The 24,398-nt window shown below is 44.6% G+C and overlaps 1 protein-coding gene across 2 annotated transcripts in view; it reads left to right on the forward strand.

The window, feature by feature from the left end:
- The first annotated feature begins 743 nt into the window (after positions 1 to 743).
- The window catches only part of adam19b (ADAM metallopeptidase domain 19b), a 53,657-nt gene continuing 30,002 nt past the window's right edge, over positions 744 to 24,398 (forward strand). For both annotated transcript variants that reach the window (XM_039774815.1, XM_039774816.1), the window contains exons 1-7: positions 744 to 1,783; positions 2,017 to 2,102; positions 10,617 to 10,687; positions 11,226 to 11,304; positions 17,118 to 17,194; positions 18,523 to 18,703; positions 18,811 to 18,876. In XM_039774815.1, coding sequence (XP_039630749.1) covers positions 1,600 to 1,783; positions 2,017 to 2,102; positions 10,617 to 10,687; positions 11,226 to 11,304; positions 17,118 to 17,194; positions 18,523 to 18,703; positions 18,811 to 18,876 — 744 coding nt within the window. In that variant the 5' untranslated portion in view covers positions 744 to 1,599. The remainder of the gene's footprint in view (positions 1,784 to 2,016; positions 2,103 to 10,616; positions 10,688 to 11,225; positions 11,305 to 17,117; positions 17,195 to 18,522; positions 18,704 to 18,810; positions 18,877 to 24,398) is intronic.

Raw genomic sequence — 24,398 nt, forward strand, 5'->3', positions numbered from 1 at the left:
GTAGCACTGGTGCACACTCATCCCAATCAAGAGCCTGGCTAAAGGAAAATTTTCGTTTATATTGATATTTAGGTGCCACCCCTACATATCCAGATGCCCATCCCAGGAAGATATCGTAGTAACACCAGTGACAGTCGTGTGTATTGAGCAATAATAAACTGCGTGCTGGGAGAGCCCAATAAGACTGAAGACTTCACTGCCATTTTTACAGGCCACAGAAAACAACGAATGTGAACTGAGAAGCAAGACACAGCTAGCCTGAACACTTCAGCCGCTGTCCCAGCCACCAGGTGGTGGGGCCCCAATATATCTGCTTCCCATAAAAGTCTTTGTCGTCCTTCTCTATTGATTTGCTTTCCTTCTTTGCCAGTTGGGCTGCTGCCACCTGAGCGACCTGTGAAGTGCCTGCAGGCCGCTGGCCTCCTCCATCACCTGGCTGTGAAGAGCTTCTCTTCACTCTGCTGCTGCCCTGGCTTCTCATTAACTTGGTGATGGGCAGACAGTGATTCATACACATTCCACCTTTAACTTTGGTATGGACCCCCACCATTTCCATTTGGTCTTCCAGGTGGTCCAGAGACTCAACCAGAGGGGCACAGACTACTGGGTACCCCTGGTATTTTACGTCAAGTGACCGTCCATACACAGTGTTGTAACATATGGTGATACAACAAAAAAATGTTCCCCAGGACACTGGAGTGACATATACATAAACATCGGCCAAGTGTAAGTCAGGGAAAGAATTTTATTATAAATTAATAAATGAAAAGTGAATAGACAGTAATCACTTGAAATAGACAGTAATAAAAACAACAGTAGTAACAAATGTCCTGCATCTCAATAAACAGCTGGGCGCGGGTCTGTGGGCATGGGGGGGAGCACCGAGATCACAGTCTGCGCAGCCAAGGGGTAGAAGCGGCAGCAGAACCTGGCAGATCTCGTTCAGATGCTGCAGTACCTTCTACCAGAAGGACGTGAGACAAAGAGACCATGGGCCGAGTGGGAGTGGTCCTCCATAATGCTGTAGGCTTTGTGGGCACAAACCTTAATAACAAGTTGATCTCAAGTCAGATCAAGAGAGGATTTCCATCCCTCTGTTCGCCCCCTCAGAGCTCTACGATTTTGAACTCTTCAAAGTCCCGCCACAGACCCGACAGCCGTGTTTTGTAGCCCCTTATCTGACTTTACTGTACAGCCTTTTTCTCTGTTCCCCTCCATGGAAGGCGCTCTAAGAAGTACAGATTGAGAAAGTCATCATCTCCAGGAGACTGGGTTTGAATTCTGTGATGGGTCTGCGTGTTCTGCTGGGGACTCACTGCTACAGCCTCTGTGTGTGTGTGTGTGTGTGTGTGAGAGAGAGAGAGAGACTTGACATCAGCGCCCCATCACACACATCCGTGTGCAGCGCGGTGGTCTCACGTGGCTGCCATTCCGTCTGAATTCCGCCCAGGCGGCCCATCCTGACTTGAATGGGGTTGACCCCAGGACTGTCTGCCTTTCTGAGAAGAGTGGCCGGTAAGCGGAGGACGGCAGTCAGTCTGTCGGCTTAGAGCGTGAAGGCGGCCCCAGCTCACTTCCCCATTCTCTGCTGACTTGTACATGGCTGCTGCGGCGCTAGCGGCAGACAGAAGGAGTGAGCGAGTGAGTATACCTGAGCATCCTCCATCTCCTCAATCACAGCAGCCCTCGCCAGGGCCGTCTGTAAGGAATCCCGCAATGATCGGCCGAGCCGCGGCTTTCTTCGTCTTAGCCAGCGTGGTAGTGTGGGGCTGTGAGGCGGCTGGTGAGTCTGGCTTTGCATTTCTTCCTCTCGTTTTTTTGACTGATTTTTTTTAGGATGCTGAGGGGTCCTCGCAACATCCTGGTTTCTTATTTGCGGCCTCCACGCGCGGACTTCTTGTGCCAAGGCGCAGTGTGCCTTTAGGAAGGCACTTTATGATCCGCCTGCCCCTGATGTTCAGCCGCACAAGGACAGAGCCGCCGCGTTCTGATTCCTTTTGTGCCTTGTGTTTGCAGATATCGACCAAGCGTCTTCCACGGTTCTCTTTCCCCACGCACTCATTCGACCCCGGTGGCTGAAGAAAGAGGGGAGCGGAGGTGAGGTGAGTAGACCGGGGCGAACCTGTGATATTCAGTGTGGGGGTCGTACAGGGGTGTGGGGGGCAGAACAGGTGCGCCTTCCTGTGGTCTTGGTCGTCGCCTAGTCCTTGCATCCTTAAGTCTTCTCCGCCTCTCTGGTTTTCCTCCATCCTTCGCAAAGAATTGGGTGCGGCCGGGAAGGTGAGACACTCGCAAACGAACACAGTCAGTCAAATATTGACAAAAAGGAGCTTATGAAGTCAGTCATGTCGTCCGTAACCCCCATGTCGCCCCCATATCCGTGTCACAGGCGCGACTCGCGGGCTGCCAGGATGAGAAAATTCCATCCTTCGCTACGATACTAAGAAAAGTATTGAGATGCGGTGCCAATACAGAATAAAGTGTAACCGAATGAAACATTTATTTAAGCATAATAAACATTTCAGATTGAAATGCAAATCTTCGAGTCACACAGCCTTTTGTAAAAGAGTAAAGTTCAGGATACCATAAATGGTAAAGACGTTTAAATCCGCTCCACATTTTGTTTTACATTGGCGGAAACAACTACTGTGGTACTTTTCTATTATCGTGGCGCAAATCGTATTATCGTTTTTAAGATTAGGCACCCATAGGGGACATTAATATTAGGGATCTACTGGTGACAATGCCCCACCCTCACTAACTTTAAAGATTATTATTTGGGGGGGGCTTTGGGGGTAGGCCAGTCTAATAATTTAAAATGAAATGCAAGAATCAAGTAATCGGGGCGGCGGAGGTAGTATAATGAAATTTTACAAATGTAATTAACTGTTAATTGGTGCAATCTTTTGTAAACAGTATGCGGACAAATATTAAACGTTCAAGTAATTAATGAAAACGAGCTAGAGCGATTGTTTAGAAGAAGAGCAGAGAATCGCCGACCCCAGCGACACACCAGCAGCGCACGAAGGGATTGATTCTCAGCAAACAGACCGCGGTGACTAACGAGGAAGAGGAGCAGCTGCACTGTGAGGGTCAGCAAACGACCCCAGAGCCACTAAACACACGTTATAGCGCCTTACATTATAAACTCAATTATATACTCATTATAAACTGTACCAGTGCATGCTCCCCAACCTGGTGTGCTCTCTTTGCCCATTAGGCTTGCTGGTAAAGGCTCCAGTGGTGCTACACTTGCCATCTTATTAATACCTATGAGTGGCTGAAAGGGGGCTGCAACTCAAGTAATGCCCATTGGCAGCCCACAAGGCTCAATTGTCAAAGCGTGAGTGATCTGGAAGTGCATTTATAACGCAGGCAGTAGAAGTGACACCATGAAAAATGAACTTTAGCAATGCCAGTGCCTTGCCTCCCAGGTGGGCAGAGGAGCAGGTTTCAGTGGTGCTCATACGATTACAAAGGTCTTTCTGATAACCAGTTAGCTCATAAACACGACAAATTAAGGACAAGCTAAGGGAGATTACCATTAGAACACTGAAGGGATGGCTGCTGAAAGGGGGGCTTTGCAGTCAAATGTGAACAATAAATGAAAAGTCAGCCATTTCAAGCAGTAATGGCCGTTAAACACTCATAATGCACTGGTTATATTTTAAAATCATTTTAATGATATCTTCACAAACATGTATCCATTTTCATCGAAAACATACAAAGCTGCGTCCAGATTTGTCTGATCTTCCCACGTGCAGTTTGGTTAATGAAATCTGAGGGCCGTCGTGTGCTTTTCTTTCCATTCGTGCCTCATGTTTTGTCCCTCACCCAGAAAGTCCACCTTCATAAAGTGGTTGGTCTTTTCTCCAGTTTCAGCCATGGAATACTAAAATCACTTTAGAGCTCCCACCGGTGTTATTTGTCCCCTCTTTTATAGGGAATCCTGTATTAGAACTTTAGAACAATCTGGGTGAGAAGAGCCATTCATCAAAACCAAGCCTGCCAGTCCCCTTAAATTTGCTTAAATCTGCCAAAATAACATCAAGTCGAGTTTTGAAAGTCCCTAACGTCTGACTGTCTACCACGCTACTTGGTAGCTTATTCCAAGTGTCTATGGGTCTTTGTGTAAAGAAAAACTTCCTAATGTTTGTGCGCAATTTACCCTTAACAAGTTTCCAACGTGTTCTTGATGAAATTTTAAAATACAAGTCTCGATCCTCTGTACTAATTCCCTTCATAATTTTTAACACTTCAATCATGTCACCTCTTAATCTTCTTTTGCTTAAACTGTGAAGGCTCAGCACTTTAAATCTTTCATCTTAATTCATCTCCTGTAGCCCTGGAATGAGCCGAGTCGCTCTTTTCTGCACCTTCCCAGGGCTGTAATGTCCTTTTTACAGGCTGGGTATCAAATCTTTAGCCAGTAGTCCAGATGAGGCGTCATCAGTGCGTTATAAACCTCAAGCGTTACCTCCTTGGACTTACAAGTGTTCTGGTATAACATCTGTAATCTGAGCCCACTGGAGCACCCGTGTAGAGGCTTTGTCTCCAGTGATCCTCCTAAACTGAATCTCTTCAATTGCGCAGTACGGATGTGGCCGCTGACCAGGGTCCTGAAAATGGTCAGCAAGACTCCAATTGAAAGGTGAGCTCTAAATGCGTCAACCATTTTGACAGGAGTTCTCAGCCAGCTAGCGCAGCATATCTGGTTTATAGGTGGTGCTCGCAACATTATGGAAACACCTGCAGCACCGCACCCTGCACAGCGCTCTCCACGCCTGGTAGACGCCATCATGTACAGTTCATGTATAGGGGGCCTTCATGAATGCTCCTTGCATGAAGTTCCAGGACGTATTAGATGGGTGGGAGGTAAAAAAAAAAAAATGTGTAGAAGAATTAAAAACAAAATTAAAGAGCTATGGTTCCTATGTGCTCAGAGAGCTGTGGGTTAATGCTGGCACATTCAGAGGAGGTTTGGACACATGCGTTGTGCTTTGGTGTCCCTCTCTCGAGTAGGTGAATTGTTAAAGAAAGAGCAGGCGCCAGGTTCCCAAACAACATGATGAGACATGGAGACCCTCAGAGTGCTGTGCTCCACCTCGCCCCTCGGTGACTGCTTCTGTCCATTCACGTTGTCCTTTATGTTTGCAATGTCTTTCTAAGATATTGTAAAACCAGCGCTACCTGCCATCTGTGCCCCAGTGTCCTTGTCAACAAACTCACCTTACTGTACGTTCTGTGGGGTCCCAGCCTTACTTCTCATCCATCCCATCATTTTTGTTTAATCCATCACAGTGCCATGGGTGCCATCTGCCTGGTCCACTGTGGCCTTATAAAGGCATAACATACAGCAACTCAGTGAGAACACTTGTTGCCCATCAAGAGATATTTTGGTATCCTTTTTTTTGCATTTTTAATTTCAAAATGAAATGCCATTAAGATTTCCTGCAACTTGCATGCTTTTGCAGCTAATGGTGAATTTCTGAAAATGTCAGCATTTGCTAATCCCATGATGCTCTTTCTCTTTATGTCAGTCTGGTCCATTTTTGTACTGCTGAAACACTTGAAACACTCTTACTGCTGGCACGGGGCACAGTGCCATCTCTTCACTTACCGTACTCAGTTATAGATTTATGAGCATTAAGGCCCAGAGGGGCTCAGCCGCACCAGATGTTATGCAAAATAACCAATAACATCCCTGCATAAATTTAAAATACTGCTAAAATGTTTGTATCATCCCTCAGCTTTGTCTTCATAAAGCATTGTTTTTCCAATTTTTCTATCATATTTTCAGTGTGATTTAGTTTTCTAGAAAAATTTTGCTTCTTGTGAAATTGTCTCTGCTGCAAGCCTGAATCTGAGTGAGGGGCTGGACCCATTGGCCCTGCAGTGTCCTCAGTGTTCATGTGTGTGTGTGTGAAATCTGAACTTCCCTATTTAGAGACGGAGCTTACATATTAAAATGAATGCCACTTGTTATTTTTTTATGACTGTGCGTTTCCAACTTCTGTTTAAGCTTTCCCAAGTCAATGTTGTGCAGCACATGCCGTCTAAGAGGTGTGAAATGTCTTCTACGTTTTGGCCACTGTCATCTGAAAAGAGAAAGGAGACCAATATCAGGAACACTTTGTTGACAAGACACAATGCTGCATCTTGGTTTTCACTCACTGTCAGGGAAGACCACACTAAATTCGAAAAATCCGCCGAGGAAGCCCAAATGTGCTCCTTCCACTTTAGGGACAAAAAGCCAACGGTGTGGCGCTCCCGTTTCAAAGAAGTGGTGCAGAATGAATAGACTGGCAGGCTGAAACTCGAAAAATGTTATTGTCTGAGGGCCTTGGGCTGACCGGCAGACCCCTGGCCGCATGGTAGTCGGTGCTGCCACCAGACGTGCCGTCTTCAGGTCAAGTCGTGCCATGTGGAGTCTTTGTGATCTTTCCATGAGATTGTGGCTCGTGCTTGTTCTTCTTGTGGCGGCCGGCCGGGGGTCTTACCTCGCTGGGATGCTCCGACAATGGAAGGACTGGGTGAGAGAGTATTTTAAGGACAGTTTCTCCCCAGGACCAATACAGGGCATCCCCCTTTGGCTTACCACAGGGCCACGGGCTTGGAACATGGAAGGTCAACCCTGCCGGGACCCATGGCCACCACATCAGGGGGTGCCTGGACATTTACAGGGCCCTGTTTGGCTGCACTTCCGCCACACCAAGAAGGTCGTTGGGCACCTGGAGCACTATAAAAGGGGCCAGTCGCCACAACTCAATGGGCAGAGTCAGAAGGAAGAAGGACAAAGTCTGTGAGGAGGAGTGGAGGTGAAAAGAGCGGTGCTTTAGTGATTAATATGGCGCTGTTTGCTCTTGTGGGGAGTGAAGGAAGCGTCTCCACGTGTAAGTAAAGGTGTGCTGTGTGGGAATTGGTGTCTCAGCCTGTCTGTGTCGGGGTTAGGGTGGCTGTGCACACCCCGGTGGTCCACAACCTCTTGGTGAGCCAGCTTAGGCACTTTATAGCCATTTCATGAGCAGCGCGTGGTTGTGAGTGTTACAGTTATAGGATACTTTTTATTCCCTTTTATGGTTTCTGGGTCATTTTGTGGATATTCTGTTCTCTTATCTGTATTATTTTGTCACAAATAACTTGTTTTTATCATTTGTTTGGGTTATTTTTATTAAAAGTTAAGTAATAATGTTCTGTTTTCAAGCGGCAGTGTTTGGGATCACGTAACTCCGTGGCTGACATTGCAGCCGCTGCCATTTTAGCTCACAGCTCTCTGTCAGTAGATTAAAAATCCGAATACTTCTCGGGTTCTGTGTAGACAGTCCAAAAGAAGAAGCTGTGAGGTCAGTTTTGGTATTTTCTTCATCTTTGGGTTTCCTGACTGTTCCTTCTGATTATCCCCTTGAACTCGTCTTTCTGGTCAGGACCCCAGCTTGTCTCACGCCAACCACGGTCACAGTAACTCCGACGTGCGCTCACAGACACCACAGCGGGGCTCTCGGTTTACTTATCCACGCTGCTGTAGTTTGTCTGCCCTGATGCCAAATTAGACAGACCAGGCACTGGCATGCTATTGTTTGATTTTTATGACTTGAATGGTGTGTGAACTTGCGTGTTTCACTAGACACTAGTTAAAGACAGACACATATTACTAGTTAGGTAAGAAAATATGAACTTTGGAGAAGTCTGTGCACAAAGGAATGGCCCCTTTAATGCAAAGCCACCGCTGGTTCAATAAATGCTCAGGTGGGACCCTTCACCTCAGTATTCTCCCACCTGTCATGGTGGTGGTGCGCGGCGTAGTGCTGCTAGGAATTTGTATCACCTCATTCAGCTTTTATGGAGACGTAACTGTTAAAAGACTGAACTCGGACTGTTTCCACTTTGCATAAGTGTAGCAGTGGAGGGCGAAGCAACTCACTGAGACCACAAAGAAGGCCATTGGTGGGGATGGAGGCAGCCATCTTAACATCCATCATGGCCGACTTCATCTAATACCACAGGAGATTTCCGTCACAGGCCTGTCATCCAAATAACCGAGAAGCTTTTTGTCTGTCAGAGTGACCTGTAAATGGAGGTGGGCTATCAGTTCAAAGCTGCCTGCATGTCCGACACTTCAATGAGCGTATTGTTTGTGATAATCAGATTATAAAATATAAGGCAGCAAATCACTCCAGAATATGAAAAAGTCAACATTTTCAAGTGCGAAGTTTTGTAGTATACGTCACTACTGCTGTGAAGAAAAGCGTGAGGACTGGATTGTTTGTGCCTTAATGGAGGCGTTGGACCATCTTCTGGTGATTCATGGGCAGGGGGGCTCGGGTGTGTAGCACAGAGGTGGACACTTTAGCCATAAATTCAGGGGTGATGAGCCGTCAGAGAGCTGTGGGGGGCTGACCAGCCTCACTGCTGGACCATGGGATGTCCACTAGTGTCTCAGACTGTGATAAACCTGTCAACGGGCTTGGCTTGGCTTGACGTGGAGTCACCAGGTAGGTCACACTTTACAGTTACGGGCCGTCGTATTTCTGGCCTAATGTTTAAAGCAAATATCCTCTGAAAAAGAAACAGTTTTATATTTCTTAAGATCACATACCTGTACAAGTAAAATCAGTCATTAAGGTAGCATGTAGCTCATACCTCAGCCCCACACTGTCTGCGCTGTTTTCTGAACTTTTTACACATTTAAAATAACTAAAGCTAAAGCTTCTTCAGCAAAATCCTCACCAAAATCAGACCAAAACCAAGAGACGCATCCCATTGGGCAGACTGATAGGCCGACTACAGACGCACCCCTGAATGTTCCCTTAAAAGTGCTCAGCACTCTGCTGCTCGCCCGGACCTCCTGTAACGGCAGCCCCTGCTCAGTGTTGATCCCCACATACGATTTAGGCAAAAAATTCCAGTCCTCCAGCTTTTTATCACCCAATTAAAAACAGCACGGCAGTAATCACACATAATGCAGACTACAAGCTTTAAAGTTTGGATGTTCACAATTACTGTTTGCATGATTTGCCGTTTTCTGCTTTACAGTCCTGTGTGGAAAACATTTCTCTGGGAATGTGCAAAACAGGAACAGTGAGCCACAGAGCCGTAGTCAATCCAGTCAGGCTGGCAGAATCCACACCAGTCCACTTGGTCTGTTCTTGGTGGCTTTCATCATCACCTTGACTATGAGAATAAGGACGATGATGAGCAAGATCACACGGGCGTCCTTGTCCAGTCGAGTGGCAAAATGTATTGACCACACACAGTCGGTATGAGGGCCAGACACAGATGTCCGGTCTTCGCATGGAGCTGCTCGCTTTGCCATTCCTCGTGACGCACACAGCACTGGTTGTCCACATACAGTACATATTGTGAAAATATCAGACTCGACACGCTTAAAAAGGTTTGTGGCAGCCACCCGTATACAGCGGGGTCCAAATCTAATTATTCAGATGCAGATCGTCTGGATGACTTTGATTTATGTGGGGACGATTCCAGTTTGGCGTGAAGACGATTCTTCATGTCGTCAGTTTGCACACTTCTCGATGGTCTGGGATTTTTCAGGTGATTTTCTATTTAATAAACTTAATAAGTTATAGTGTAATGAAAATTGCATAATTAGATCTGGACCACCCTATATTATCTCTGGCTGCAGTGGGTTTGGTTTTAGACAGAAGTGTCTCTATTGGAGTCCATTCATGAACTGATGAGGGGCTGGCAAGATGGCGGTTTTAAGTGCTCAAAGTGGAAGTGACGTAGGGGAACCGGAAGTGGCCTTCTTCTGACGTCATCCTGGGCGCTGGAACCGGAAGTGATGTCATCCTGGGTTCTGGAACCGGAAGTGATGTCATCCTGGGTGCTGGAACCAGAAGTGGCATCTTCAATGTTGAGTCAGACAGGTTTTCCCACAGCTGGTCTGCAGAGACAACAGGAGAAGGTTTAGTGCACCCTGCCACCCCCTGGCCTGGTGTGGAATTACCTTCACTTGGTCCATAAAATGTCCTCCTACTCACATGTGCGTGACAATATCTTTAAGGATGTTGGTGTTTTTCCAGGGAATCTGTTTGCTTACAGAATCTTCCAGAGCGAGGGATGTTGGATGTTTAAAAATGTACAGTATGTAGACCGAGAAGTTCCATTCTGGTGATTTTTCCGCAGTGGACTGTAGGTAAAAATTTGGTCTATGCATCCTCTTCCACTTCTACGGTAAATCTTGCCTGTTCTTTGATGCTCGGCCATATCGTCATTAACAAGACTCTGAAATAGATCTCCCCTGGTGCTGATGATAGCAGATTGACGCTACTCCAAGTCACACACACTGACAGAACTTTCACAGCGTCTCCCTTCTCTCATGCGTCTGGTACCTTCTTCTCTTCCCAGTTTGTGTCTCAGTGTCTTTCCTGTGCCTAAGCACTGACAGGGAGATCTGCCTTCATTATGTCCGCAGTAATTCTGTCCTCTCCCAGTGCTTTGCTTCCTTTTGTATGTCTGGTGGCTTCTTTCATCTCTTGCTGCATGGATGCCAGTGTCTTTAATGTCGGCTACGGCAGGACAGCCGCTGTGTTGAGTACTCCACGTGTATTTTTTACTCTCTGCTTTGTCTGTTTTTGTTTCTTTGTATTATTTAGCGACCCCTGAGAGCTGAAATCCAGATTCAAGTGCAGGGAAGGGATCTGCTTTTACAGATTGAAAGAAACGAGTAAGTGATCTCTTCATATTTATTATAAAAAGTGGAGTAATTGAGACGTGCTGGCTGCAGTGATTCCACAAGTTATTTGTTGTAGTTTTACTCCTTGTAAAGTTCCTTACGAGGGAAGAAGTTTCGGGGTACGATTTGTGGTGCCAGGGAGTGGAGACGTGTGTGATGGTGATTGGCAAATGCAAGTCAGAATGAATTCTTTTTAAATTATTTCAGCTATAAGTAATATGTGACCCATGCAATAAGAATTTCCCTGTACTCTGATCCATTGCAGTATAACTCTGAAGACCCCCGGGTACACATGTGGGCACACAGACACAGAGAGACATATACAAGCCTGGCCATTCATGCATACTGAGGCACACAGGCGAATGGCATGAGGCTAAAGATGACAGGGTGGTCTCATCAGACTGAATGTACACAGATGCTGATTACTGCTACGGCCTTCTTATTTTATTTTCGGCAATTCAAAGATTTAAATGTTTTTCTGAGGACATGTCTTGGCTTCATCAAATCATTTTCTTCTCTTTTACAAAAGGCATCTTTTTGCTTCAGGCTACAGAGAGATGTGGTACAGCCCCTCCGGAGAACTTCAGACGTCAACTCCGCCGACTGAAGTAAGTGAACCAGGAATCTTTACTGTTAATTAGTCAAAATGTATGGGGGTCAAGCAAGAGCTTTAGGGGGATCCATCCTGACAGGAGGCATCTTCAGTCCTCGTGCACTTTCTGCATGTCATGGAGGCTCGCTTCGTTCCATCTGTACCTGTCTGTAAGCCAAATCCACAGAGGACACAAAGGTGTATTTTGGGGGCCTTTATTCTGATTGCTGCTTCGGTAATTGAGCTGCAGTCGTTAGGAGCGTCATTAAACAAATAATAAAAAGAGAAACACATGAAATATGGTACTGAGCTTAATATCTATGTGCAGAGCAACACAAATCCTCATTTAGACCTCACATTAGAACACTCTGGACAAGAACAGGCCATTCAGCCCAACAAAGCTCGCCAGTCCTATCCACTTGTTTCTTCCAAAAAAACATCAAGTCGAGTTTTGAAAGTCCCTAATGTCTTACTGTCTACCACACTACTTGGTCGCTTATTCCAAGTGTCTGTCGTTCTTTGTGTAAAGAAAAACTTCTTAATGTTTGTGTGAAATTTGCCCTTAACAAGTTTCCATCTGTGTCCCTGTTGTATTGATGATTCTCATTTTAAAATAACAGTCTTGATCCACTGTACTAATTCCCTTCATAATTTTAAACACTTCAATCACGTCAACTCTTAATCTTCTTTTGTTTCAACTGTAAAGGCTCAGCTCTTTTAATCTTTATTTATAATTCATACCCTGTAGCCCTAGAATCAGCCTAGTTGCTCTTCTCTGGACCTTTTCTAGTGCTGCGATGTCCTTTTTGTAGCCTGGAGACCAAAACTGTACACAGTATGCCAGATGAGGCCCATGGACGCTGAAAGTCGAAGAACAACAGATTATATATACCATGATTTAGCGACAACAGGCGCTTCCCCTCACTTTAAGGACATTAGTCCTTCACCACCCCTTGGGGCAGCTGGAGGAATTCATGAGGGAGAGGAAGAAGATGGTCTCGATTTCTAAAACGAACAGTTTTAGCCAGAGAGGGATGAAGAAGAGGGAGAGGGTAGAGATCACCACTGACCTCAGTTATGATCGGTGCAAGCAAGTACTGCAGCACAAAGACATGGCCCAGGGAAAGGGATGCCTCATAAGCCCTGATTCTGACCCCTCAGGGTCAAACATGAATATGAAAGGATGGAATTTCAAGCACCATTAATACATCCTTATTTATTAATACATAAGTGATATAGCACCATACTTTTTTATTTGGAAAGACTGAAGTACCTTAATTCTAAATAGTTCTTCCTCAGGCCTCATTAGTGCATTATAAAAATTGAGCAGAACCTCCTTGGACTTGTACTCCACACATCGTGCTATATAACCTAACATTCTGTTTGCCTTCTTAATGGCTTCTGAATACTGTCTGGAAGTCGATAGCTTAGAGTCCATTATGACTCCTAAATCCTTCTCATAAGGTGTACTCTCGATTTTCCAAGACCGTCCATTGTGTATTCAAACCTAACATTTTTAATTCCTATGTGTAATACTTTACAATTACTGACATTAAATTTCATCTGCCACAAATCCAAGCCTGTATGTTATCCAAGTCCTTCTGTAATAGATAGATAGATAGATAGATAGATAGATAGATAGATAATATAACAGATTCCAAATTATCTGCTAATTCACCTATCTTGGTTTCTTCTGCAAACTTAACCAGCTTGTTACTTATATTCATATCTAAATCATTTATATATATTATAAATAGCCGCGGCCCTAGCACTGACCCCTGTAATGAGGTTCCTCGCACCATCACCCTCTGCTTCCTGTGTCTGAGCCAATTCTGCACCCATCTAAAAACATCGCGCTGGACTCCATGTAGTTGTCTGGTGCCGCTAAGATTCACACCATCGAAGAGACGGTGATTTATTAAATTTTTTGGTGGAGATTCCAGTAACGCACCCAGCCTTGGCCCGACCCGCACACATTCACATAAAGAGACATGAAAACCAATGTATGAATAAATAATAAATTAAAATGAAAACCCAATACACAACAACAATCAGACAAACCTCCCCTTTCCCCAACTTTATGCAGTTGTAACATAACAATGAACCACAACAAGAAACACTCACGACGATGTCCTTATACAGTCCAATACAGCAAAAGCAGGTGAAATGGTATGGCGTGAGGATGAGAATCCCGAGAACCGTTTCCGTAGAGAATGAGTGAAACAGTTCTGCTACAACGATTAATCCACCACTATGCACACGACAGGCAGGCGGGAGACAGTCTATTCATCCTAACAGGAAACGATCCTGGGCACAATTGATGACACGTTGGACAGGATACACAAAAACACAGACCTCCCGCTACTCCCTTAGGCCCCCCTTTTCAACTTTCCCACTGGCCTCTTTTGTCCCCGGCAGCCCCTACCTCCATCTCAGTCATCCTATCCAGGTAGTCCCCCTTTGGGCTGCTGGGAAATGGAGTTCTTCCCATGGTACCACTGCTACAACCACATCCCACAGCTTCATAGCGCAGCCAACTCGGAGGAAACGTCTCCTACGCAGTATCACCTACTGACGTCTGCCTGCAACAGCCCCTTGCCACAACACGTCCCACTCTTAAAAGAGTAACATGTTTAAAAATGAGCACCCAGTGCTTGGCTACAGTCATTTGCACCAAGCTCATGAACTGCAGTACTTTTTTCCTCAAAAGTTCAATGTCGGACCCCCCCAGGGCTGCCTGCCTCTCTTCTGGACTACAGGTTGTTTTCCAGGACACATAAGGGTGGTGTGTGTGTGACATGTCACACATGCAGGATTGTGGTCACCTCCAGAACGCTACAATCTTTACAAGGTTTACATTTTATTAGAGAGCCATTGTCTAAAAAACTGCTAGTCTGCTGGTAAGAGAGCAACATGGTAGGCAGCTGGGAACACCACTGAGAAATGAGCAGGCAGCTCTGAAGTTACTGAGTCTGGGACGCTAAGCAAACATGTTCTAGTCTTTTCACAGATTTTTAAGGAGTTTAAGGAATTATTGAAAAGCTAACATTCCTGTTCATAATATCAGAATACAGTAGAATAGACTGGAGAGCAGAATGGTGGTGAAGTGGATACCACTGTTGCTGCCCTGACCCTGGTCCTTACCGGTGGGGAGTCTACATGTTCTCCCCAAGTCTGTTTGCATTTTCCTTGGGGTACTTAGTTTTCCACCTGTAACCCCAAAACAAGGAGCAAATGGTAGGATGGCTGGCAATTCTGAATTGGGCTTGGGTGGGCATGTGCATGAGTGGGCATTACGATGGACGACCACCCCCTCCAGCTCCGGCTCCTGCCTTGTACCCAATGCTGCCAGGTCTGCCTTAATTGTGATTGTGAACATTATGTTGTACTAAAATATCCCCAAAACGTGGAAGGAAGAAGTGCTGTCATGTGTACGGAGTTCAGTAAAATTCTTTTATGCATATTCAACCAACATTAAACACAATGGCACTCTCCAGTGCCGTGATAAAGAACAATATATGAAAATACTAAAGTCCACTTCATTAACACATAGAATTTTATTTAATATAAAGTATGTGTCTCGGAGCTAATATAATATAATATAATATAATATAATATAGTCCTGCGGTGGGTTGGCACCCTGCCCAGGATTGTTTCCTGCCTTGTGCCCTGTGTTGGCTGGGATTGGCTCCAGCAGACCCCCGTGACCCTATTTGGATTCAGCGGGTTAGATAATGGATGGATGGATGGATAATATAATATAATATATATAAAATCTAACATCTGTCTGTCAGCATGTGTGTCCGCTTAATGGATTTAGGTAATTTGCTTGAACATTCCAGTTGATTCTGAGACTTCTCTCATCGCGCCAAGTATCATAGTTCACTTGCAGGAGTGATATATTCATGCCAACCCGAGACAGAGGCTGCAGGTTGAGGGGAGAGGGAAGCTGGCAGGGCCCTCCTCACTGTCCTGTTTCACTTTTATGCGGATGGAGCCACGGGGGACGACTAGCAAAATATAATATAATATAATCAGTGACGTTGCATGGTTTCTGTACCCGGTGAGTTAGTGTAGTCAGTCATACCCATAATGCAATGGGTAGTTGATGACTTTCTTTAATATTATTGGGTGTTGAGCAGCGTGCAAAATACACCATGGTAATCTGGGGGGGGTCCTCCTTTTTTCTGGAACTCTAGGACATCCAGTAAACCGGCTATGGAGAATGCTATGAACTTAGGAGATGCATATCTTAAGTAGATCAATCCCATCATACACAGGCAAACAGGAGCCACACCATCATGAACTTCAAGCAGAGTTTGAAAGGCACACTTAGGGGTTGTGTTTGAAAGACAATAGCAGCTCCTCTCTAATCCTTTCTTCCTGCTGACCGCGACTAGCTGTGTGCTTCCTCCCATCACCCCTGCATACTTGTGTCCCATCAGTCGACTCTGCCACAGGTTCAGTCTAATAACGGGCTGGTCCTCGTACAGACAGAGGGTTGTCAATAAACTTTGCCGCTCAACTGGACAAGGACCTTCACTTCACCACCCTAACCTAATACTTTTCTATGCTGCTGATTGGCTGAAGGAAAGGGCGTTGATTTGAATTATGACATATAGAAACATGGATCCTCTCGCAGTGCTCTTAGGTGACGCCACATGGCACAAACAGGTAAAAGAGTGCAAATTCTGTCTTTTAGTAATGTATAAATTTAGATTAGTTTTTATTTTTAAATCTAATTTTCAGACAAACACATTAATACATCATTCAATTAAATGATCAGAATATATTAATTTTATAAATAATAAGTATTCACTTTCAGTAAGTTTATGATTTTTACTTTCTATTGGTAAACATAGCATATAGTGGACAATATTTAGTACCACTAAATCCAATGTAATCTCCAACTCAAGCCCACCTCTGACTCAGCACAGCCTTAAATCCCCTGCTAATGTCACATCTAGCAAAGCATTTCACTGGCTATGGAGACACCAAGATACAACACCCTGTAGAGGCAGCACCATCCCAGGACCCCAAGGCCGGACAGCCCCTTAATGGTCATGTGTCTCTCAAGCTACTTGTCATTGGTTGTTTCACTCCACCATTCAGTGGTGTAGGAGGCTGTCGGTCTGCTGGTAATCCTCCCTGCTCTTGCCCTTGAATGGGTGGCATATCTCCAGTCTCCCCAGTTAGGGTGCATGCGCTGCCTCCTGTTGGCTAAGAGGTTATGTGCCATCTTGTCCATGTCAGTTCTCTATTTCTGGGAAGACTGGCTTCTTGAGTTTAAAGGAATCTCTCCAGCTTCATCTCGAGGCACCACACATCCGTCTTATTTTGGTGCCCGCTTGGTTTTATTCGCAGGGTTTACCCTTCCCAGCTGTTCTGCATTTTTCCAGCAGATGTAGATTTATATTCCATCTTCCAGCATGGCTTGTTCTCTCTCCTTGTCCTTGGCCTCACTGTGTTGTCCTTTTCCTGTGCCACCCCTTTTTTCCCTGGAAACCCCTTGCCCACCTGGCAGTCTTATAAAATCTTTATAGGCTGTTGAATCATTAGAATTTTTTACACAGCAAGGCCTGACTACGTCTTCACTCTGACCGTTCCTTCCTCCATGTTATCTTCCTATCAGCAACTATGGTAAACCAAAGCTGGTTAAGGCTGCTGTGACACATGAAACCTCTGGACATCAGACAATCTGAGCGTTTTTGCCACCTTTTACAACATTAGTGCCACTAGCTCTCATTGGTTTGTCATTTTGTTTCATGCTTTCCATAACATTTTCCAGAGTCCACGTGTATGGATGGCTTCTCCATTTTCTTTTTCTAGGACCACTGCTTTTACCATGGCAGCGTGCTGGGACTGGAGCAGTCGGGCGTGGTGCTCAGCACATGTGGAGGACTACGGTGAGTGGATGGGACTAACTGGCATCGAGTTTGGGTTTGTCTGTCAGTGAGTTACCATTAAGAGCTGAAGGCCTGAACTGATATTCTATGAAGACAATCAGCTCCAATGTTGTATTCCAGGAGCAGAAGTCTATGACGTGACCGTCAGTGATTTCAAATTCCACTCTGTGTAGTTTACATGTTGCCATAGTTGGATCATCCTCATTCAGTATTAAATCAGACTCCACTTACGGTCCAGGAGGATTTTGTCCAGTGTGGGCAGCTGTCTTCAACCATAAAGGTTGCCTCTGCCCGTGCTCTGGATACTTGAACTTCTCATAGGTGACGCTTCTGGAGGTTTTAGTCCTACCAGGCGTTCAAGTGTTCTGCTTTGTCATCCCCACCAAGCCATGCACCAGTGGCGTAGCTAGGGAGGGGCAGAGGGGGTGGTCCGCCCCGGGCGGCACATATTTGGGGGCGGCATTATTGGCCAAAAGGCTCAGTACAATTCGTGTGTAAGCAGCAGGGTTCGGAAAAATATCACTCATGAATGAAAATGGTCAAATTCTCTGATTTTTAACCACAAATGCTTAAAAAGTAATGTTCAGACTGTCCTCCTGTGACGGCATCAGACACAACAGTTGAAAATTATGAGGCAATAACAAAAATAAAAAAAAATTACACCGATAATAATTTCTAGGAAGATAAACAACTAATTTACAGTTTATAATTTTGTTTCGTTATCTATCCGAATGTGTTCTTGCTCTGCGCAGAAAACATCCCCACCAATCACTTGTACCCTACTTTGGTTCTGGTTTTCGTAGCGTAATTATATTAAACTAATAATTAGAACACAGCTTATCAGTGCGTCTATACTATATTCTTGACTAGTTGATGCTTATAAATATATATAAAAAATGATTGCTGTTTCTTTATATATGAATAAATCTATGCAAACTTTATCTTAATTTTTCTCTATACGGTACGTCATTTTCATTTTCTATTTAAATAGTTTAACATATTCAGATATGTTGGAGGGCAGCAAATTGAAGCCCCGCCCTGAGCGGCACGAACTCGAGCTGCGCCACTGCCATGCACTGGTCACTGCAATTGTGTGGGCCGCCCACTTGTGTGATGTGGTGTTTGGGAAAGTTTACCTTATCAAAGTACAGATGAATTTATCCAATGGTCGTGCTGCTCTCCGGCTCTGCTGTCTTTCTCTATTCTTTCCTTTTCTTTTTCTCTGCTCCTGTCCAGCAGAAGGTGGGAGTTTAGACTTTTCACGATTTGTCTGAGCTACCTGAATGGTTCAGAGTGACCTCAACCTCTCTGCGTGTTTTCTCTTGAAGGGGCCTGATAGTTGTGAACAGCAGCCTGAGCTTCATGATAAAGCCACTGAAGGCGGGCGATGAGAGGCATGTGATCTACCAGAGTGAACATACGGGCCTGCGAGGGTGGTCCTGTGGCCACCAGCACCTAAACAGCCCGGCCAGAGACAGAGGTGGTGCTTTCCAGGAATCGCTTATCAGGGTAGGCTGCTCAGTCTTCTCCAGTTATGGGATGGGGTGGGGGTCTTGAAAAAATGAAATATTATTTTAAAAACTAGGAGTAACTGTGCCCTGCTTTTGAAATGCCAGGACAGGAGGGACACACTGAAGAATCCCCGATATGTTGAGCTTTTCTTGGTGGCCGATCACACAGAGGTAAGCCAGTGTGTGCTTGCTGTCTTTGGGTGGATATGCTCACCTATGGCATTCGTTTTCCTGACCCTGAAGGGGTGATGTACCCTCAGACACGGTAAGTCCAAACCTGACTTCAGGGTGGGCAGAGTTTACCTTTTAATTCTCCATGCACTTTTCTCACTTCCTTGAAAATCCAAGGCTCTGCCTTTAAGTATGTGTAAGGGTACACTAGCCGTTTTAATTTTTATAATAGATATGACAGTTAAAAGTGTAACATAAATCCTAAACTGGTCGTCACCTACGTACTGACCCAGAATTACAGTAAAGCCAGGCTACAGCATGAGCGATGCCAGTCCACCACAGAACCCATCCACAAAAGGCAGTTTCGCTTTGGCCTATGCTGACTTCATCGCAGGAATCTCCTGAAAAGGATGCCAGTCCACTGCCAGGCTCACACTCTGAATCAGCGTCACTAAAGCCAGTCCTCGTGGCGTCCCACGCAGGGCAGGAATCAACCCTGGACAGGACGCCAGCCCACCTGTTTATGGGTAGGTTGGAGAAGCTTGAAGTCCAGGAGATGAAAACCAAAAGGGCTGGACAAGAGAATTGTCAGGGAAGAGCAGAGCCCAAACTCGGAGAAGCACATCCATCATAACGCCTTAAACTGAAAGGGGCAAAGGAGATGCAGGATGTCAAGAAGTCAACAATGAAATGGAAACCTAAGAACAATCTCTTCAGAGATTATCTGTGCTAGCATTCTCTTCAAACAAAGTTTCATCCACCGTCTATAGGGTTCTGATGTCACTGACAGCGGTCATCATGAAAAAAAAAATAGTGGCAAAAAAAATGGTGTTGCAATAAATAAAAAAAATAGGTGATAACACAAACCACATCCTCTAAACGAATCAAAAAACAAATGAAATAAAGAAGCCACCAGATCACAACCCAGGCTCAGGCCACTCAAGCCCATTTTTAACAGACAAGGCCCGGGGAGAACAAGCAGACTGCACATAGTGAGAGGGTCCTTAGTGCTGCTGTGCTGCCCTGCTTGAAAATTACAACGTCAAAAGTAGTTTATGTGTAAAAGTCCGAGGGGATTTTTGGTAACCAGTGGGAGTGTTGGATAGTTTAGATATGTTAAGGTAGTGAGACAGCATGTGTCATGGTGCTTAAAACTGGTCTTGTTAAATTAAGCAGGCAATGGAAAAAAGGTGGCATCGTGTGGTGACCACATGACAGATTAGGTGCAGTCCTGTTGACACGACTGAGCCCATAAGATAAAGGTGGCTGGTTGTGGTCAGATGTGCATCATGTTGACAGGATAAATTGGTCTTTGGGGGGAGTGTGTGATAGCCAGCGAATTGAGGCCAAGGGTTCAAAGGCATTGCTTATGTGGGACGATTGTAACCACTGATGAGATCTCCAGATTAGAGTGGCACTCGGTCATGATAGGAGTGTTGCTGCCCAAAGGTCACATCAGCTTAACACTCTGTGCTCAGGTTGCCGGCATTTATAGGCTTATAATGTCATTCTTGTCACACATACGTGTGCTAATCAACACGCTGCCCTTGCCCAGCTCCACGATTAGTGTGGAGAACTAGCTTACCTCAGAAGATCCGTCTCCATTGCCAGACAAATATGAGAACGCAGTCGGACTGCAACACAAGCTCACCACATTGCTTTGTGGGTTTATTTTCAAGGACTGGTCTTCTGTTGTGGATTTTACTTTATCGAATCACACCTTAGGCTAAGCAATGGCTCTCATTTCAGATCCTTTATTACAGCAGATCTGCTTGAGTTCAGCTTGGCTCTGGTAACTCGGCAAAGCCATTGCTGAGCTTATAAAGACATACAAACGTTTGTACATTTTACTGTTATACAACATCCAGTCACAGTGGATTTAATTTGGCTGTTTTCAGAAAAAGACACTTTATTGTCAAAGTGAAAACTGATCAGTCAGTCACCTTCCAACCTGCTGGGTCACGGGGGTCTGCTGGAGCCAATCCCAGCCAACACAGGGTGCAAGGCAGGAACAAACCCTGGGCAGGGCACCAACCCACTGCAGGGCACACACACACACACACTAGGGACAATTTAGGATCGCCAATGCACCTAACCTGCATGTCTTTGGACTGTGGGTGGAAACTAGAGCACCCGGAGGAAACTCATGCAGACACGGGGAGAACATGCAAACTCCACATAGCGATGAGTGGGGAAGCGAACCCAGATCTCCTTACTGTGAGGCAGCAGCGCTACGACTGCATCACCGTGAAAACAAATCTTAAAAATAATTACAAATGTAAAACACAAAATGGTTGATTGCATAAGTATTGACCCCTACATATCAGTATTTGGCAGCCATGACAGCCTTGAGTCTCTGTGCACAGGTCTCTCTCCATCCACTTTGCACTTCTACACACTGCCGCCTTTTCTCAGTCCAGCCACTAATCCTCAACTGGACTCTGAACTACACACATAACGCCGTGTGTAGAATTCACACTCTAACATGACGTACGGACAAGAGTGGAAATGTGCTAATGCACTAAAAAATCCAGAAAATGGATAAAAATGGCAGCTTCCACGTTCTTCAGCTCCATAAATCCTGGTGAGCATTAAAAGTAACGCACGTGCATGTGCTTGCTGTACCGCCCCGTCTCCTCCCAGAATTACGCCTCTTTGAATATGCAAATCAATATAAATAGCCCTTAAGCTCAGTGTTCTGTGAAAAGGCAATGGCAAAAGCACAGGGGAAAATAGAAGAATTTCAGTGAATACCAAATGGAGGCAAAGAAAAACGTACTGTTTGTTGGACAAAAAGGAAGATGAACAAAAGGAAGTTGATCGAGTGACATAGAGTAACAGAGAAACTCGAAATTTCACAAAGTCGCACAGTGCAATAAAAAAGAAGTTGTCAGATATCAAAGTTGCTGTGAAAAGGCGAGTCGTAGCCCAGCGTCTGAGTGTCATATGAAAGCTTATTAGGGTACAGAGAAAAAAAAAATAGGCACACAGTGGGGAAAAAAGCACGAAATGCCAACTTTAATCTCTAAACTTCCGCTTTAATCATGTAGTTTATTTTGTCATTAAAGTAGAACATCATAAACTTCATCTTAAAATTGTTTAACTTACTAGTTTCTCAAATCCCATCGTAACTAAAGTAGCATGTTAAATCCTTTGTTTTGTATTTGATCTTCAATGTGCTCTATGTGTGTGAATCACTACATGCTTCTGTTCTTTCTCTTTCTCCGACAGGACACAGAATCCATTACATTCGTAATATAACAGCTCTCTGAATAATTAAAATACTGAGATGTATATGTGATATCTTTTTCGTAATGATAAACATGGGAACATGGTGGTGAAGTGATTGTTCATGTCTCACGCAAGATGCTGCTGCGCCATGCGCGACCTTCAATGAAATAATTTATTGCAGCAGTACTGTCTCTTTCAAACGTACTAACCCCCAATTCCTGTCTTTACTTTTCTTTCTCCAAATACCCAATCACCACACAATCAGCTCTGTAATAGACGTTAAGCCATCTGTAAGCTGAGAACGCCGATTTTTCAGAACGTTTAAGGAACATTGAAATATCTTCGTAGTATGTGTTTAATTATTCTATCCATCCAGTGTCACGCCAGTCCCAGCAAGAATACAGCGAGAGGCAGGAACAATCTGTGAACGGAGCACCAGCTCCTCGCTAGCGCTGTGGCACTGTGTCCTCACACGTTTAATTAGTAACAATATAGATTATTTAAATTAAGTTAAAGTTTTATCTGTATAATATAATAAACATATTTTGCTGCATTTCATCTTAAAAATGATATTGTCATCATATGTAAATACACTTTTTATAAAGTGGCTCAGGTTGTGTGATATTATAACTGTATCACAAGTTTACAGTGGGGTGATTGTACTTATAAGTACAACCAGTTCTACAAGGAGCAATGATTGAGTGCGTTTATAGTTCTTGAGATGAAACTGTTTCTGAACCGCGAGGTCTGTACAGGAAAGGCTTTAAAACGTTTTGCAGTATGTAGAGCAGTTCAACAGACAGCATGGCTGAGGCAGCATATCCCTGATGCTGTATACTGAGAATTCTCTTTCCAATCAGCTGCTGTAATTCCCCACTCAGATACAGTGATATAAATACTCCGAGTGGTGCAGTGAGAGTAATATGGAAAAAGATGATCTGCTGTGGCAACCCCTAACAGGAGCAGCTGAAAGAAAAAGAAGAAGGAGTAGTGAGAGTAACAACACTAAAGCAGCTATAGTATTTAGAATACTTTGACCATTCTGTGGACCATTATATTGTTACAGGTTAATTACAATCAGATACATTAAACTAATAAACAATATGCAGTTAATTTCAATGTATTTATAAAGCCACATCAGGGATGTGGATCTAAAAAAGAAAGGATAACCAAACTGCTTTGATGCTTGGGGCCGCCAGGCTGCAAAACCGAGTGCAGAACTTGGGTATGAGCTACTGTGCGTGGCTTTACGCCAAGTTTAGGTTTTATACATCGAGATTTGAAAGTGGAAACGTTCATACGCAACATTCTTGTAGGTAAGCACTCTTTATACATGAAGCCCCAGGACATTAATATTGTTGTGTAGCTTTGGCTTTTTGCTTGGCGTCTTTATTGTGTTGGAATACAAATCTTCTCCCATGGTGAAATAAGTGTATACATTGAACGTGTCACTGTGCACTGTATTTTATAAAATATATTTTATAAATCGGCCTTTTTCTGCTCACATGCACAGTTGACACAGAGCCAGATTTAACACAGGGATCCACCATATAAGAACTGCTAGGCAAGCATTTTAATTCAAGACAGTTAGGGGCAACTGCAAAATGGGCAGTCAGACTGAGGACCATTGTATACTATTTCTGTGTGTCAAACTCGGCATGAAACTGTATCCTCTTTGCCTTGTTTGGAATGGCATGATTCACTGAAGTGGAGGCCTGCACATGAAGAAAGAGTACAAAGCCTTGGAACATTGCCCGGCGCACCTTTGAAACCGACGGATGGATGGGAGATAACGTCATCCGATCCTGAAAATCCTTCCAACACAGCGGCGAAAATGGCAGACTCTACACGGGGTTCTTGCCCTTGGCTTCCTTCGTGTGTTATGACACGTAAGCCGTCATTAAACAGAGCTGTTATTTCTTCTATGTGATTTCTTTATACCGCTGTATCACTAAGGGAGGGGTATCGCCTTTTTATATTATATCTATATAGATTTGGGTTATGTAACATGCCGCAATTACAAAAGAACTCATTCCAACAAGGGAGCTAGCGCCCCCTGCTGGATACACATGGATGGCACAAGTTCCTTAAGGAATGCATCAGGTTTTCCTCCTGAATTACCCCGTATTTTGCTGCATTCATTTTACCTTCCAGAGCCTGCTGCAGAGAAGCATGATGCTTCACGGTGGGAACGTTGTGTTTTGATAATGCATAACATTCAAACATGGCATTTAGTCAGAGTTTCATTTTGAACCTTCTCCCCACTGACTTCAGAGTCTTCCACGTGGCTT

Source organism: Polypterus senegalus, chromosome 13 (genome assembly GCF_016835505.1).
Source record: "Polypterus senegalus isolate Bchr_013 chromosome 13, ASM1683550v1, whole genome shotgun sequence".
In the NCBI taxonomy this organism is placed as follows: Eukaryota; Metazoa; Chordata; class Cladistia; order Polypteriformes; family Polypteridae; genus Polypterus; species Polypterus senegalus.